Genomic DNA, 12,747 nt, shown 5'->3' on the forward strand with positions numbered 1-12,747 from the left:
GGTTTTTTTTTTTTTTTTTTTTTTTTTCAGAGGAGAAAAATTGCTTTTTTTATTTATATATTTATAAGCTTATAAACTATTATCTTAACTTACATATTTTCAAAATTTTATAATACATTAATCATTGATCTTATTATAATTCTCAGAATAGTTTTAACAACAATTTTCAGAAGAAACATATTCAAATTAGCTGAAATCCATATACATATATATGCACAACTCTGCACCCCAAACATCGACTTCCTTAACTCAAATAAAACAACTCAACGCCTAAAACACAAATTATTTAACTTTATAGACTAAAAAGCTTCAAACTTAATACCTTCACTCGGCCCCGAAATGCATCAGAGTTGTTTCACTTCAACAAAACTAGAGGAAGAAAACTCATATTTTTCAATGCTCATATTTTCATCTCTCTGTAATGTTCAAAGCCACGAGAAATCATCTATTGTTGAACTTCCACCTCTAATCTCCTTCAGAGCTTTCAGGGCTGATAATGTTAGCTTCATGTACATACTCTCCATGTACTCGATCTCTTCAAGATCTTCGGGAATGTTCAACACCTTTTCTTTACTCTCCGATGCAGTCTTCGCCTCCGAGCCACCCCTTCTTCCTTCCTCATTGACTGTTTCGGCAGCAGATGACAGGTCTTTCTTGAAGAAGAGAAGATCGAGTACCATCTCACACTCCTTTAATAGCTGACCGAGCACATCGGTTGAGTAGAACGGTTGGCGTAACACCTTCTTGATGAAAGGCACACGGATGAGCTCGCCACTTCGCTTGTCATACTTCTTTAGAATCTTTGCCAGTCCTGTGCTTGGAATGTATTTGAATGAGTTTTACTTCAAAGAATGGACGGTTATGTTTGAAAACGGGAAGAATGAAAGTTAGTGCAGGGCAGATATACCTCTCACCAAAGTTTATTACACTAGAAGACCCTCACTCCCTAGAATGTAAATGAAATAAAACGTCGATCTTGTAAGTCGATACGGATATACTAACTACTACTAAAGGCATTTTCGACACGAAGCTCGTATGTAACAGCCCAAGTCCATTGCTAGCAAACATTGTCCTCTTTAGGCTTTCCCTTAAGGACTTCCCCTCAAGGTTTTTAAAACACGTCAATTAGGGAGAGGTTTCTACACCCTTTGTGAGATCCCACATTGGTTGGGGAGGAGAACGAAACACCCTTTATACGGGTATAGAAACCTCTCCCTAGCAAATGCGTTTTAAAACCTTGAGGGGAAGCCCAAAGAAAATAATATCTACTAGCAGTGGGCCTGGGCATTACAAATGGTATCAGAGCCAGACATCGGGCGATGTGCCAGCGAGGAGGTTGTTTCCCGAAGGGGGGTAGACACGAGGCAGTGGCACTAGTAAGGACGCTGGGCCCCAAAAGAATGCTTCGTTCCTCTCTCCAACCGATGTGGAATCTCACAACGTCATATTCCCAACGAGGGTCTCTTGAGCAGAGCAAAGGAAGAAAATTTTAGGGAGGAGGCCCTTGATGGTAAGAGTTTGGAATGATTAGAGATACCCTCCCATCCAAGATCTTGGATTCAAGTCTTCGGGTCGAGATTTAATAATTTAAAATTCTCGTCTCTCAGAGCTGGCTTTGTGATTCGCAAAGCCTTGCTCGAGATTAGTAGGGACGAGTCATGAGCATAATGTAACGAGTAGGATTCTAAATCATCTCACCTCGTTAGATCTTGTCCTAATTCAACATTTCAAAATTCTCTAGAAACATGATCATGGATAGATTATGGTAACTTTATAATCAGAATCCAATAAAAAAGCACAAGGAGGGGAAGAAAAAGGAACAGAAAGCAACATAAACCTGTGTAATTCAAGGCACTATAATTCTCTAACAAAACCATTTCTCCATGGAAGTCCACAATGTCTCTCCCTACTTTCATCAACCGTTCGTCCGAATCTCCAATCTCTGCTACCCTCTCCTGCAATAACTGCATTCCGAACGACTTCTTATAGTGAATGTAAATACATAGAGTCATAAAGGAAAAATGTGGCATTCAACGTCATTACCAAATGGTAAAAAGAAACAGATGCCTAGCAGACCAACTATTCAAATGACCTTAAATATTTCATTACCAAATGGTAAAAAGAAACAGATGCCTAGCAGACCAACTATTCAAATGACCTTGAATATTCCATGGCTTCCACTCTAGTTGTATCGAATAGAACATTTCAGAATGAGTTACTAAGATGGTAAGGAAAGAGGAAATGTCTTCCCTCTTTTTGAGACTCTAAACTTTAAGTTTCTAAACTAACCATCTTAACAATTATCCGTTTTGACCCGTTATGTATCACCGTCAACCTCACAGTTTTAAAACGCGTCTATTAAGGAGAGATTTCCACACCCTTATAAGGAATGTGTCATTCCCCTCTCCAACTGATGTGGGATCTCACAATCCACCCCCTTTAAGGGCCCAGTGTCCTTGTTGGCACATAACACAGTGTCTGCCTCTAATACCATTTGTAACAGCCCAAGCTAACCACTAGCAACTATTATCCGTTTTGGCCCGTTGTGTATCACCATCAGCCTCACGGTTTTAAAACGCGCCTGTTAGAAATAGGTTCACACCCTTATAAGGAATGCTTTGTTTCATCACCAACCAATGTGGGATCTCACAATCCATCCCCCTTAGGGGCCTAGCATCCTCGCTTGAACACCGTCTGATGTCTGGCTCTAATACCATTTGTAATAACTCAAGTCCACCGCTAGCAGATATTGTCCTCTTTAGCCTTTCCCTTTTGGGCTTCCTCTCAAGGTTTTAAAACACGTTTACTAGAGAGAGATTTTCACACCCTTCTAACAAGTGCTTCGTTCTCCTCTCCAACCGACATGAAACCTCACACCCACACTCAAAGTTCCTTACAAACAGCTTCAACTCACATATAAAAACGATAATTTAGGCTCTTTTTGAAGGAAAAAAGAGAAAGAGAGAGAGATAAAACAACTATGAAACCAGAAAGTCAGTAACATACACTCCACTTAATAACATAATACTCCTCCTTGCTTACAAAGAACTGGTTAAACTTGTCCAATTCTTCCTCAAGCAGATTAAGAAAAACCTCCATGGATGCTTCTCCATCAAACTTTAAGCGCTTAGGTTTACCATCTTTATCAGGGTACATCAATTTCAATTGCTTCTTCAATTTCTTATAAGAAATGAACTCATCTCTCCATTCAGGCAAAGTAGATTCGATCAAAATACACAGAATCTTCCAAAACTTCATGATTCAAATGTACAAAATCACAGAGAAATCAGAGAGATTTATAATCAGAAAAACCCAAATAATAGAATAAAGAAGAAAAATGATTGCATAGAGGAAATGGGGAATATTGGGAATATTGGGAATATGCTGTTTACGTTGAAAATGAGAGGGATGTAAAGTGTCGATTAGGTTAAAAGGAAAAGGGAAAATGGTGGAAAGGAGGGGAATAAACAAGAGCATATTATTATGGGAACTTTTTGGTAAAATAAGAAGCAGAATAATGCCAAGAAAATGGCCAGTTGATGATGAAAATAGAAACCCTAGAAAACAGAAAAGAACAAAGAGATGAACATAGAAGCGGTCAATTGAAGAGTGATACCTTGATGATAATTGGAAGTGCTTCCAATGGCTTCCTTCGCACCTAATTTGGACCTTTCTCAAGAGGTTGCCGATAGAATTACCCGCCTTCAGTTATTAACATTATTATTTTTTTAACATTTATTATTTTTTAGTTTTTTTTTTTTTTTTTTTTGTCTCATAATTGTTGAATTAAAAAATAGAAAAATATATATTTCTTCGCTGAAAATTAGAAAATGATATAATGTAATGTAAATGCATAATTAATAGAATATAAATTTTTTAAAAAAATTGAAAGTATATTTATATATGTAAATAAACATCCTTTAATAATTGTTTTTAGATTTATACCATTTGTAAACAATTTTTTAAGATAGAAAGTAAACTCAAGAATTACATAAACAATTCTTGAACGAGGCTCTCATAATATAGTTGTCTCTTAATAAATAATTATTAGGATTTTAAATTAAATATGAATTCATTTCGATTACTTTAACAAATGAGTTAAATGGAATAAAACAAAATGAACACGACAAATGAAAAAAAAAAAAAAAGTGAGAACACCCAGAGGAATTGAGAGATAAGCACGTGGTAGAACTCAAAAATGAGCAATTGAGGAACATTATGATCGATGGACTATTAAGTCGTTGAAGTTGTCACTGGCAGTATTCTCCAAATTAGTTGTTAGCATTGTTCGATGGTGTCCAATATTTCTTTCAAAATAGCTTATTTTTCAAACTCATTTTTAAAAAGTCATTTTAGTGATTCTAAATGATTTTCATTTTAAATTAAACACATGAAATTTAATCCAAATACACCCTAAAACTAATCCGCCATAGATTATGGAAAAGAATACCTTTACAAACAAGGCATTTGAGCAACGGACATTGTGAGATGGGATTTCCATGTCGCCAATCTCGCCCTGCCCCTTCCATAATTCAATTCAATTCAATTCTCACCTCTAAGTCAACAACGATAACATCTAGGAATAAAATTTCTTTCCAAAGTGTGATAATTTGTTCGAACAAAATACATATATTTTTATAAATTCAATCAAGGTAGATATAGAAATTTGAACATCCGAACATACTAGAAGAGAATGGTGCCTTACCTACCGAACAAAAGTACAATCATCTAACCCTACTATATTTGATCAAACATTAGATCTTAGGTAGGTGATTTCGAAGAGTCCTTTTACTTTTTCAATGGCTCTAATGACCACTCGATTATATCAACATATAGACACCTCGGTTAGTAGAATATTAAACCTTAAATAGATGACTACCACAACAAGGAAGTTCTTAAGGCCCATGGACTAGCTAACCTCGGTTCGTAGTTAGCTAGTCCATGGGCCTTATCTATCAAGGAAGTTCTTAATAGGAAGTATCATTTCTTCAGACGAATATCAAAACCAAATCTACGTATTTTTACCAAAGAATACTACTTCAAAGTTTCAACCACTAATCTTTAGTTCTCAACTACAAATTTACTTCATAATCCCAATGTAGTCTGTAGTCGCAAGCTTCCTACCCGCTATGAAAATCTTAATCCAAACAATCCCTTGAATTCTTTTAGAATCGTGTGTTCTAACTTACAAACCGAACAAAATAGAATAGGAAGTAAAGTAAACATACCGACGATCACCATGAATACACAGGGCTGAAACGATCTTGCGGGTAAAAGAGTTGAAAAGCAGGAAGATAACCACGTGGAAGCAGTAACGTCGAAGTGGATGACTGAGAGGATGTGCTACCGTTTCATTAAATCAAAACTCATTTGGAGGCTTTAACCTTACCAGCCTCTTGATCCTGTCTTTCTCTGTGTTCTCCAAGATGCCCTTCACAGACATGAAATAGATAAGTAACATTGAAGATGTGAAAAGCTAACCGCTGCATTTAACCCATCTAATTCAATGACATTGTAGATCAAACAAAGTATCAACTATTATTGTCAAGGAATTTTATTAGAGATGAAATATAATTATTGTAAATACAGATATCTCAGTCTGAATCTTCAATAAATATTTTAGCCATGAGATACGTTTCACCACCGCAGACATGATCTATAGTAGAACAAGTGTAGTCAATATGCTACATTGGGTATTCTTTAGCAATTATGAGAGAGCCTCAAATTTCTATTCAGAGAAAAACATTTCACAAAGCTTTTTTATTTATTTTTTTTAAATAAGAAACGGATGTAAAAATCTTTCCTCCTCGAAACTGAAAATTGCTTGACAAAAATCAAACTTACAGATCAAAAATAAAAGGAAAAATCGATAATTTGTTCTGTGCCCGCAACAAAACAACACCACCATTTTGTTTTCTCAGACACTCTGTTCTCTCCAAGGCAATTTGCAAAGAGTTTTCTCAAATTAAAGTCTCAAGATTTTAACATGACTATCACTAAATCTGGCTGGATAATGAGCTTGAGCCCCATGATTTTTGGCAGCTCAGTCACGGAACCTACAAGGTGAATTCTGAGTAAGGGAGAAAAGAAAGGACATACCATCCAGACAATTTCATCAAGACACAAACAGATCTTTCCATATTTGTCAAGAAACAATCGCTCGGTTGGAGCTTTCCCGCAGGCATCCTTTATCAATGATGTTATTACAAAGATCACTTCTGCCACTTGAAGAAGAGGAAAGGACATTAACGTAGAGGATAAATGACACAGAAAAGATCGGGATAAAAACAAAACAAAAGAAAAGGAAACGCTGCAATTTTTTATCAGGAGGATGAGGGAGAGAGAAGGAATTGAGTCCAAAGAAAATGGAAGAATGGGCATTTACTTACAAGCTAATTCATCATATTCATCCTTCCCAACAACATAAACAGCAACATCACCAAGGACTGTGTAAACAACGTATACAGACCTGTTACAGAATGTTAGACAAATTTAATGGTAAAACCAGCTACAGAAGACAATCCAATGAGAAGTATCACAAAATTGAAAGGGACTGATTGACGTAATGTATGAGAAATGCTTTTATTTTAGATGGGGAAGGTTGACTCTTATTCAAGCCACTGGCTAACCTTGTTGTTTAAGATTCCCTCATGAGCAAGGCAGTCTATTGGGAAAAAAGGGAAGAAAGAGAAAAAAATAAATAAAGAAAGAGAGAAAAAGAAAAATTATCAAAGGAAACATCCAGATTTGGAGAGGGAAGCATTTTATTTAGCAGTAAAACAGTTTATTTCAAACATTGGTGACCATTCGAGCTAAGAACACAGCCTTTGTAACTTTTGTACTATATGGCAACTACCACACATTTCAACAGTAGTTCAAGAAGCCCCTAGAGGTTTGCAGTTGTAGATAGCAAATACTATGTTTTCAATACCTCCCTCTTGAGTTGGAGGAAGGATAAAGAGACAATTTGATAAATGAGTACTCAGTCCATAACAGTAATTAGATGGAAGCAAAATGATGATCATTTTATGCATTCAAAATATCCCATGTCAGGGGTGGAACCTTATTTTTAACAGTCATTAAAGTGATAGAGAAGTAGAATAGCTTCTCTTCAATCCATCTTCAAGATCTTACTTGGTAAGTTAGGCAATTTCTAAGGAGATGACCAAGAGGCTTTGGCAATAGAAGGTACCTATGAAGAGTCTATTATTCGTGCAGTCATTGCTTGGCAGAGTGGATACCATTTAGTCTACAGAAAAAGAAAAGAAGTTGTTCGCTTATGCCCCAATTGGTCTAGGTTATGCAAGAATAATAATAAAAGATCAAGGCACTAGATCAAGTTCAACAAGTTTTTCAAAGAATCAAGGGGGCCAAGGGGCAGATCCTAAGAACATTTGACTCATATTGGCGTTGTCTCTGGAATACCAAAGACTTCATTATTCATAAACAAGCTTGAACTTGCAGTTTCTAGCTGCCTATTATTGTTGGAGATGAGAAACAGAACCGATCAAAGAACAGCAATGGAGGAAAATGGAAATGGAGGCTTGTAAGTTCTAGCTGTCTATTATATCCTATTGGATTTAATGGACTTGGCGACAATTGCGATACTAAAACATTATAACAATAATCACGCAAATAAACTTCATCGATTTCCCTCGTGCATTTGAAAATTCTCAGGGATGAAGCTCAATAGAAGAGGAGGATGAGGCTCAATCGTTATCCTTTGAGTTTCTCCTTTGCACCCTAGGGGTGGGAAGATCACCAAACGGTGCCTCAGATGCAGAGTATGAAAACTCGTCATTTTTTGCAAAGATCAGTTTTCAATTATAATGCATCACTGAGAATTGTTCAAAACTGCTTCTAAAGAACTGATCGGAAGATTCCACTCACTTGTGCGAAGCAACATAGAGCTCTTCATTTTTTGCACCTTTGAGATTATCAGCTCCCAGCTTCACTAGAAAGGATCGCCAATGCAATCGCTCCTCTGCCGGAACTCCGTGAAACCTTAAAAAACAAATAAAAATCATGATCAACAGTTCAATCGCATGAAATTAGATGGCGAAGAATTCCTAACCAATAGAACACAAAGTCAGTCCAAGTTAGAGTAGATGGCAGAGACAGAGCAACATTTCCCTCCTAAACACTAAATTCTCAAGCTTATTTCAATTCTAATAGGAATACATCTGAAGCTAATCGCACATTTCACACAAAAATCAAAGCAATCGGCACAGAAAACCACAACAAAGCGATTGATTACACAAAGAAGCCATTCAAATCACACATTCTAGCTAACGCACATCAGAAACATGAAAAGGAAACGGAACAGAAAAATGCTCAATCGATTAAGCCAAGCAGCATAAGAAAAAAAAAATGGTACCGTTCGACGAGAATGTTGCCGACGGAGTTGGCAATCAGCACGGCAAGCAACATGCCTGTTCTTTCGGATCCGATCGGAGTTTCTCAAGGAAGAAATCTGATTCAGAGCCGAGTTATATTCTAGTTCGAATTCTCGAAATAAATCTTACCATCCCAGATTTTCTCTCGTTTGTTCTCCTCTCAACCTGAGATATCGCATATACAATATGCAATATTTTAGAAAAAGGAAAACTATAGTCTCAAAATATATTTTTATTTTAAGAGGTTAATTTTTTTTATTTTTAATATTAAATTTTAGATTCCACTCAAAACATCTAGTTTCAATAGGACTATTACTTCTCGCTTATATATTGTTATTCTTCTCGTTTCCAGTATACATTTAAACATGTTTTAACCGCTAATATTTCATTTAATTTTAGCTTTTTAACCCGCGTCCAGAGTTCTTTTTAAAAAATTTTACAAAAGCAACAAAATTTAATAAATTTCTATGGAAAAATAAATAATAAATAAAGAGAATAATGAAATGAGATTTGTAGAAAGTCAACGTTTGAGGAAATGCCACGTGTCAATCATAAAGTGGCTACAAAAATTGTCAAACCTTACCCATGGGAAACCTCTTGAGCCATCCATTTTCCCTTTCAAATTTTGTGGCTCCAATTATATTTGATTCTATGAAGTATTTGTGTGGCTCTAAAATTTTCAATTAAATAAGGAGATTTTATCTAAATTACCAAGGTTTATTTAATTAACAAAACGTGACAACTTGGACGAAAAATTGTCAAAACGAGCATAGTAAATCGATAATAGAGATGTTCATTTAACCCAACGAGAATGAGTGAGGGAACGAGAGGAATTTCTCCTCATTAGCTAAACGAGGTCGAGGATGAAAATATATTCCATGTTTCTACCCGAGCTAGATAAGACTTTTCTCATACTAGCAACAAATAAATGTCCGAGAACCAAATAGACAAAGGAAAAAAAAAAGTGTAGATGAAGTTACAAGTATTGACAATATTAAATATTAGATCAAATTATGAATTTGGTTCCCAAAAAAAACGTAAGAATTTCGTTCCTAAAGTTCGATAAAAATTCATAAGTAGTTTCAAGAGTTAAAAGTCACTAAGAGGGAGTTATGATCGTAATGGATTGAATACGTGATATTAGAATGCACTCTTTCGTGAATTTTAACGTTAAATGACAAAATTTTAACTTCTAAAACTACACCGAGAAAATTCAACCTACTACCAAATTTGTCATTCCTTTGCTCATAATCTGCAAACTTTCTCCCTATATATATATATATATATATATATATATATATATATGTATGTATATAGCTTACAATCCTCTATGATTTTGATACAACCTGACATAAAACAGCAACTCATCTATATGCAAAAGCTCCCCCTTTATACAGATTTTGAGCTTCCCAAACCCCATAAACAGCACATATATATATATATAGATAGATACATACATACATAGACAGTCAAACACAGAGATTAATTAAGTTTCTTTGTGTTTGGATAATGGGTTCTTTTATTTATAGAGTTGAGTTTTGTGTTGAGATTTTGTACCTAGCTTGAAGTTGAAGGAAGGGGGCAGTTCCAACTAAGCAACTCTTCGATCATTTGCATTGCAATTCTGTCTTCTTCATCAATCCCATTTTGGCAGCCTTCAGCTTCCTGGCTTGCAGGTTCGGGCAACGGGGACAGCGACATTGACGGTGACGGGGTCTCCTTCTTTCCTAACTCAATCCTCATGACCCAATCAGAGGCTGCTCGAGTGCCTGCGCGCTTCTGCCAGACACCGATGTGGGCGTTGTCACTGTCGAGTCGCAGGCATGTCAAGGAGGGAGAAGGGTTCTTGCAGCACTTCCTGAGCTTTGTGCTGAGTAGCTCTGAGAGTGTTTTTGGGGACAATGGAGAAGCGCTATGGCCATGGCTGGCTTCTTCAGATCGGTCTTTCGATGCAGGGAAATTGGTCTTGGCGTTTTGGCCGTTCATCAAGATGGATGCTTGATCATATGCTCGTGCTGCATCCTCTGCTGTGTCGAATGTCCCTAGCCACACCCTTCTTTTCCTACAAAGAAAAACACATGAACAATATAAGAATGTGAGCTCATGATGTAATGTAGTTCCAAATCACAGCCAAGAACACATAGATATGCATGCCAACGCCATGGCCACTCAGCTTCTTTCAGGCACATCAACAACCAGGTTATGGGCGCCAGACAAAACATGGGATTTCAGAGCTTTTGTGAACCAAAACAACACAAACAATAACACACATATTTACAACAACAATGAAGTTTAAAAATCCATGACGCCATCGCCAGGTCTCTTTCAGGCAAATCATCAAACAGGTTATGGGGCCAGACAAAACATGGGATTTCAGAGCATTTCTCAACCAAAACAACACAAGCAAGAACACACATATTTACAACAACAATGAGGTTTAAAAATCCATGCCGCCACCGCCAGGTTTCTTTCAGGCAAATCATCAAACAGGTTATGGGCGCCAGACAAAAAATGGTTATACAGAGCATTTTTTAACCAACAAACCCAATCAACGGCGCATATATTTATAGCAGAAGAACCAAAAAAACGTAATGAAAAGGGGATTTTACAGCAATGGGTGGCGGATTTCTGACACCCACGAGCCCCACTGCCGCTGCCTAACTCCCCTGAACTTCCTCGAATAAACCATAACTCTAGAGAGAGAAACACAGAAGTTTCAAACTCTTCAACGAAAAGGCAAACAAGAAAACAGGTGAGAGAGTTGTAAAAACGTACAGAGAGCAATAATTTATCGATTTATATAGAGGCGTCGGTGGGAATTGGAAGGTTTTCTTCTCTGAGAAGAGTACTTTTCTTAATGGGGTTCGCCATTAAAATCTTTCACCTGCTCAACCATGTAAGATCCACGGACGCAGCTTCATAACAACCACAATTCAATGAGACTCGTCGTTGCAATTGCAATTCCCTCTCTCTCTCTCTCTCACTCACTCACATTCTGCAGCTTATCTTTAATGGCAGATCGAATTGGAACCATCAAAACTTCTATTGTCTGCTATCCAAAAAGAAGTTTCATTAAATTTGACTTCTGAGCTTTGAGGAAATGGAAAAATGTGGACGAAATTTGCAGGTTTAGGTCATAAAGCGCCATTTATGATCCCAGTGAGGAAGATGGAGAGTTTGAATTGAATAAGGGGCTGTTGATCTATTAACTCATTTCAAACAAAAAGGTAATAAATATTAAAAAAAAAAAAAAATCATCTATCTCTATACTATTAGTAATAGTCCAATTCGGAATAGATATTATCAATTTTGACTCTTTACTCCTCAACTTCACTATTTAAAACACATAGATAAATATATTTTTTTAATGAGAATTTAAAATTTTTTTTCATATATATTTTAAATAGATAATTTCTATTTTTAGAAAATGAAAAAAAAAATATATATATATATAATAAAATAAGTATTTATAGACGATTTTTGTAAATGTATTAATTTTTGAATTTTTTTATAAAGGTAAAATATGTAATTTTAAAATTTCACGGGCTTATTGGTAATTACAATCATTTTATTTTTAGCAAAATCTAATAAATTTAACTATTTTTTTTTTACATTTAAAACTAACAATTTCTCTTGGCCCATCTAATATTTAGAAACAAATAAATAAATAAAAGGCCGTCTTTTGTGTGTGAAGTTCAGTCATTCTGGTCCAGCCCAACAAGGCCCATCATAAAGCGAACTCATTGCAGCATATTGCCCCATTTTCTCATTTTTATTTTTTATAATTTATCATTTAATTCCTCTACAAATTTATTTCTTTTGAATATATTATTTTTTGGATTTTGGCCCCTAAACTTACATTCAATTATTTATTTTTTATTATTTAAAAAAACAAATTTATTCCCCAGACATAAATTCAAATATTAAATATTCACTAATATCAGTTACAAACTTTAGATATTTTTTATATTATTAATCACATTAAAAGTAAGGAAATGTTACGTTGTGAACAATATTTTAAGATTAGGTAGGTTGACTCGACCAAAAAAGTCTCAACCAACCAATCGAACTATGGTTTGAGTTGAATAATCGAATTATTCAAGTCCTCTAGTCATACGAACGAATACACGTTGTTTTTATGTTTTTTTTAATAATTTACTTTTTCAATATTTTCATTTCATCCACGTGTTCATATATAAATTATAGTGCATTTATCCCTTAAGAAAAACGTGGGCTTCAAAATTAAATAGAAGAGGAAAAAAAAAGGACAAAACGTGGGAAATTGTTTTTTTTTTTTTTTTTTTTTTTTTTTTTTTTTTTTTTTTTTTTTTTTTTTTTTTTTTTTTTTTTT

General features: G+C 35.4%; 3 protein-coding genes across 8 annotated transcripts; all 3 read right to left on the reverse strand.

Moving 5' to 3' along the window:
• Nucleotides 1-417: 417 nt before the first annotated feature.
• LOC111480222 (SPX domain-containing protein 2-like) lies at nucleotides 418-3,741 on the reverse strand. 4 transcript variants are annotated; one of them, XM_023125142.1, is made up of 4 exons: nucleotides 3,617-3,741; nucleotides 3,043-3,252; nucleotides 1,838-1,964; nucleotides 418-811 (listed from the first exon to the last, which is right to left on the reverse strand). In XM_023125142.1, the coding sequence occupies exons 2-4, from the start codon at nucleotides 3,154-3,156 to the stop codon at nucleotides 426-428; spliced, it is 627 nt and encodes a 208-aa protein (XP_022980910.1). In that variant the 5' UTR covers nucleotides 3,157-3,252; nucleotides 3,617-3,741; the 3' UTR covers nucleotides 418-425. The 4 variants fall into 4 exon arrangements, with proteins under 4 accessions (XP_022980910.1, XP_022980909.1, XP_022980908.1 ...); XM_023125141.1 differs by having other exon boundaries at nucleotides 3,007-3,252; nucleotides 3,617-3,740; XM_023125140.1 differs by lacking the exon at nucleotides 3,617-3,741 and having other exon boundaries at nucleotides 3,043-3,610.
• Nucleotides 3,742-4,955: 1,214 nt separating this feature from the next.
• LOC111481073 lies at nucleotides 4,956-8,569 on the reverse strand. Of its 2 annotated transcripts, XR_002717982.1 has the most exons (6): nucleotides 8,378-8,569; nucleotides 7,891-8,004; nucleotides 6,390-6,469; nucleotides 6,100-6,224; nucleotides 5,086-5,431; nucleotides 4,956-5,009 (listed from the first exon to the last, which is right to left on the reverse strand). XR_002717982.1 is itself a non-coding variant. In XM_023126385.1 (5 exons), exons 1-5 carry the CDS (start codon nucleotides 8,428-8,430, stop codon nucleotides 5,360-5,362), a joined length of 444 nt encoding a protein of 147 aa, XP_022982153.1. In that variant the 5' UTR covers nucleotides 8,431-8,569; the 3' UTR covers nucleotides 5,061-5,359. The 2 variants fall into 2 exon arrangements, 1 of the variants encoding a protein (XP_022982153.1); XM_023126385.1 differs by lacking the exon at nucleotides 4,956-5,009 and having other exon boundaries at nucleotides 5,061-5,431.
• Nucleotides 8,570-9,615: 1,046 nt separating this feature from the next.
• On the reverse strand, nucleotides 9,616-11,165 carry LOC111480443 (ethylene-responsive transcription factor SHINE 2-like). 2 transcript variants are annotated; one of them, XM_023125480.1, is made up of 2 exons: nucleotides 11,006-11,165; nucleotides 9,616-10,458 (listed from the first exon to the last, which is right to left on the reverse strand). In XM_023125480.1, exons 1-2 carry the CDS (start codon nucleotides 11,083-11,085, stop codon nucleotides 9,954-9,956), a joined length of 585 nt encoding a protein of 194 aa, XP_022981248.1. In that variant the 5' UTR covers nucleotides 11,086-11,165; the 3' UTR covers nucleotides 9,616-9,953. The 2 variants fall into 2 exon arrangements, with proteins under 2 accessions (XP_022981248.1, XP_022981249.1); XM_023125481.1 differs by lacking the exon at nucleotides 11,006-11,165 and adding an exon at nucleotides 10,547-10,999.
• Nucleotides 11,166-12,747: the final 1,582 nt, after the last annotated feature.

This window comes from Cucurbita maxima, unplaced genomic scaffold (genome assembly GCF_002738345.1).
Source record: "Cucurbita maxima cultivar Rimu unplaced genomic scaffold, Cmax_1.0 Cma_Scf00006, whole genome shotgun sequence".
Classification (NCBI taxonomy): domain Eukaryota; kingdom Viridiplantae; phylum Streptophyta; class Magnoliopsida; order Cucurbitales; family Cucurbitaceae; genus Cucurbita; species Cucurbita maxima.

What these genes read in the sequence shown, in the direction of transcription:
- LOC111480222 (XM_023125139.1), bottom strand. Translation starts at nt 3,258, where the DNA reads ATGAAGTTTTGGAAGATTCTGTGTATTTTGATCGAATCTACTTTGCCT. An exon ending in ATTATGTTATTAAGTGGAGT is followed by an intron (nt 1,965 to 3,006) that starts GTATGTTACTGA and finishes TTCGGAATGCAG; the next exon opens with TTATTGCAGGAGAGGGTAGC. An exon ending in TAGTGCCTTGAATTACACAG is followed by an intron (nt 812 to 1,837) that starts GTTTATGTTGCT and finishes TTCCAAGCACAG; the next exon opens with GACTGGCAAAGATTCTAAAG.
- LOC111481073 (XM_023126385.1), bottom strand. Translation starts at nt 8,430, where the DNA reads ATGTTGCTTGCCGTGCTGATTGCCAACTCCGTCGGCAACATTCTCGTC. An exon ending in TGAATATGATGAATTAGCTT is followed by an intron (nt 6,225 to 6,389) that starts GTAAGTAAATGC and finishes CTCTTCTTCAAG; the next exon opens with TGGCAGAAGTGATCTTTGTA. An exon ending in TTGATGAAATTGTCTGGATG is followed by an intron (nt 5,432 to 6,099) that starts GTATGTCCTTTC and finishes ATGTCTGTGAAG; the next exon opens with GGCATCTTGGAGAACACAGA.
- LOC111480443 (XM_023125480.1), bottom strand. Translation starts at nt 11,085, where the DNA reads ATGGTTTATTCGAGGAAGTTCAGGGGAGTTAGGCAGCGGCAGTGGGGC. An exon ending in GAAATCCGCCACCCATTGCT is followed by an intron (nt 10,459 to 11,005) that starts GTAAAATCCCCT and finishes TTTTCTTTGTAG; the next exon opens with GAAAAGAAGGGTGTGGCTAG.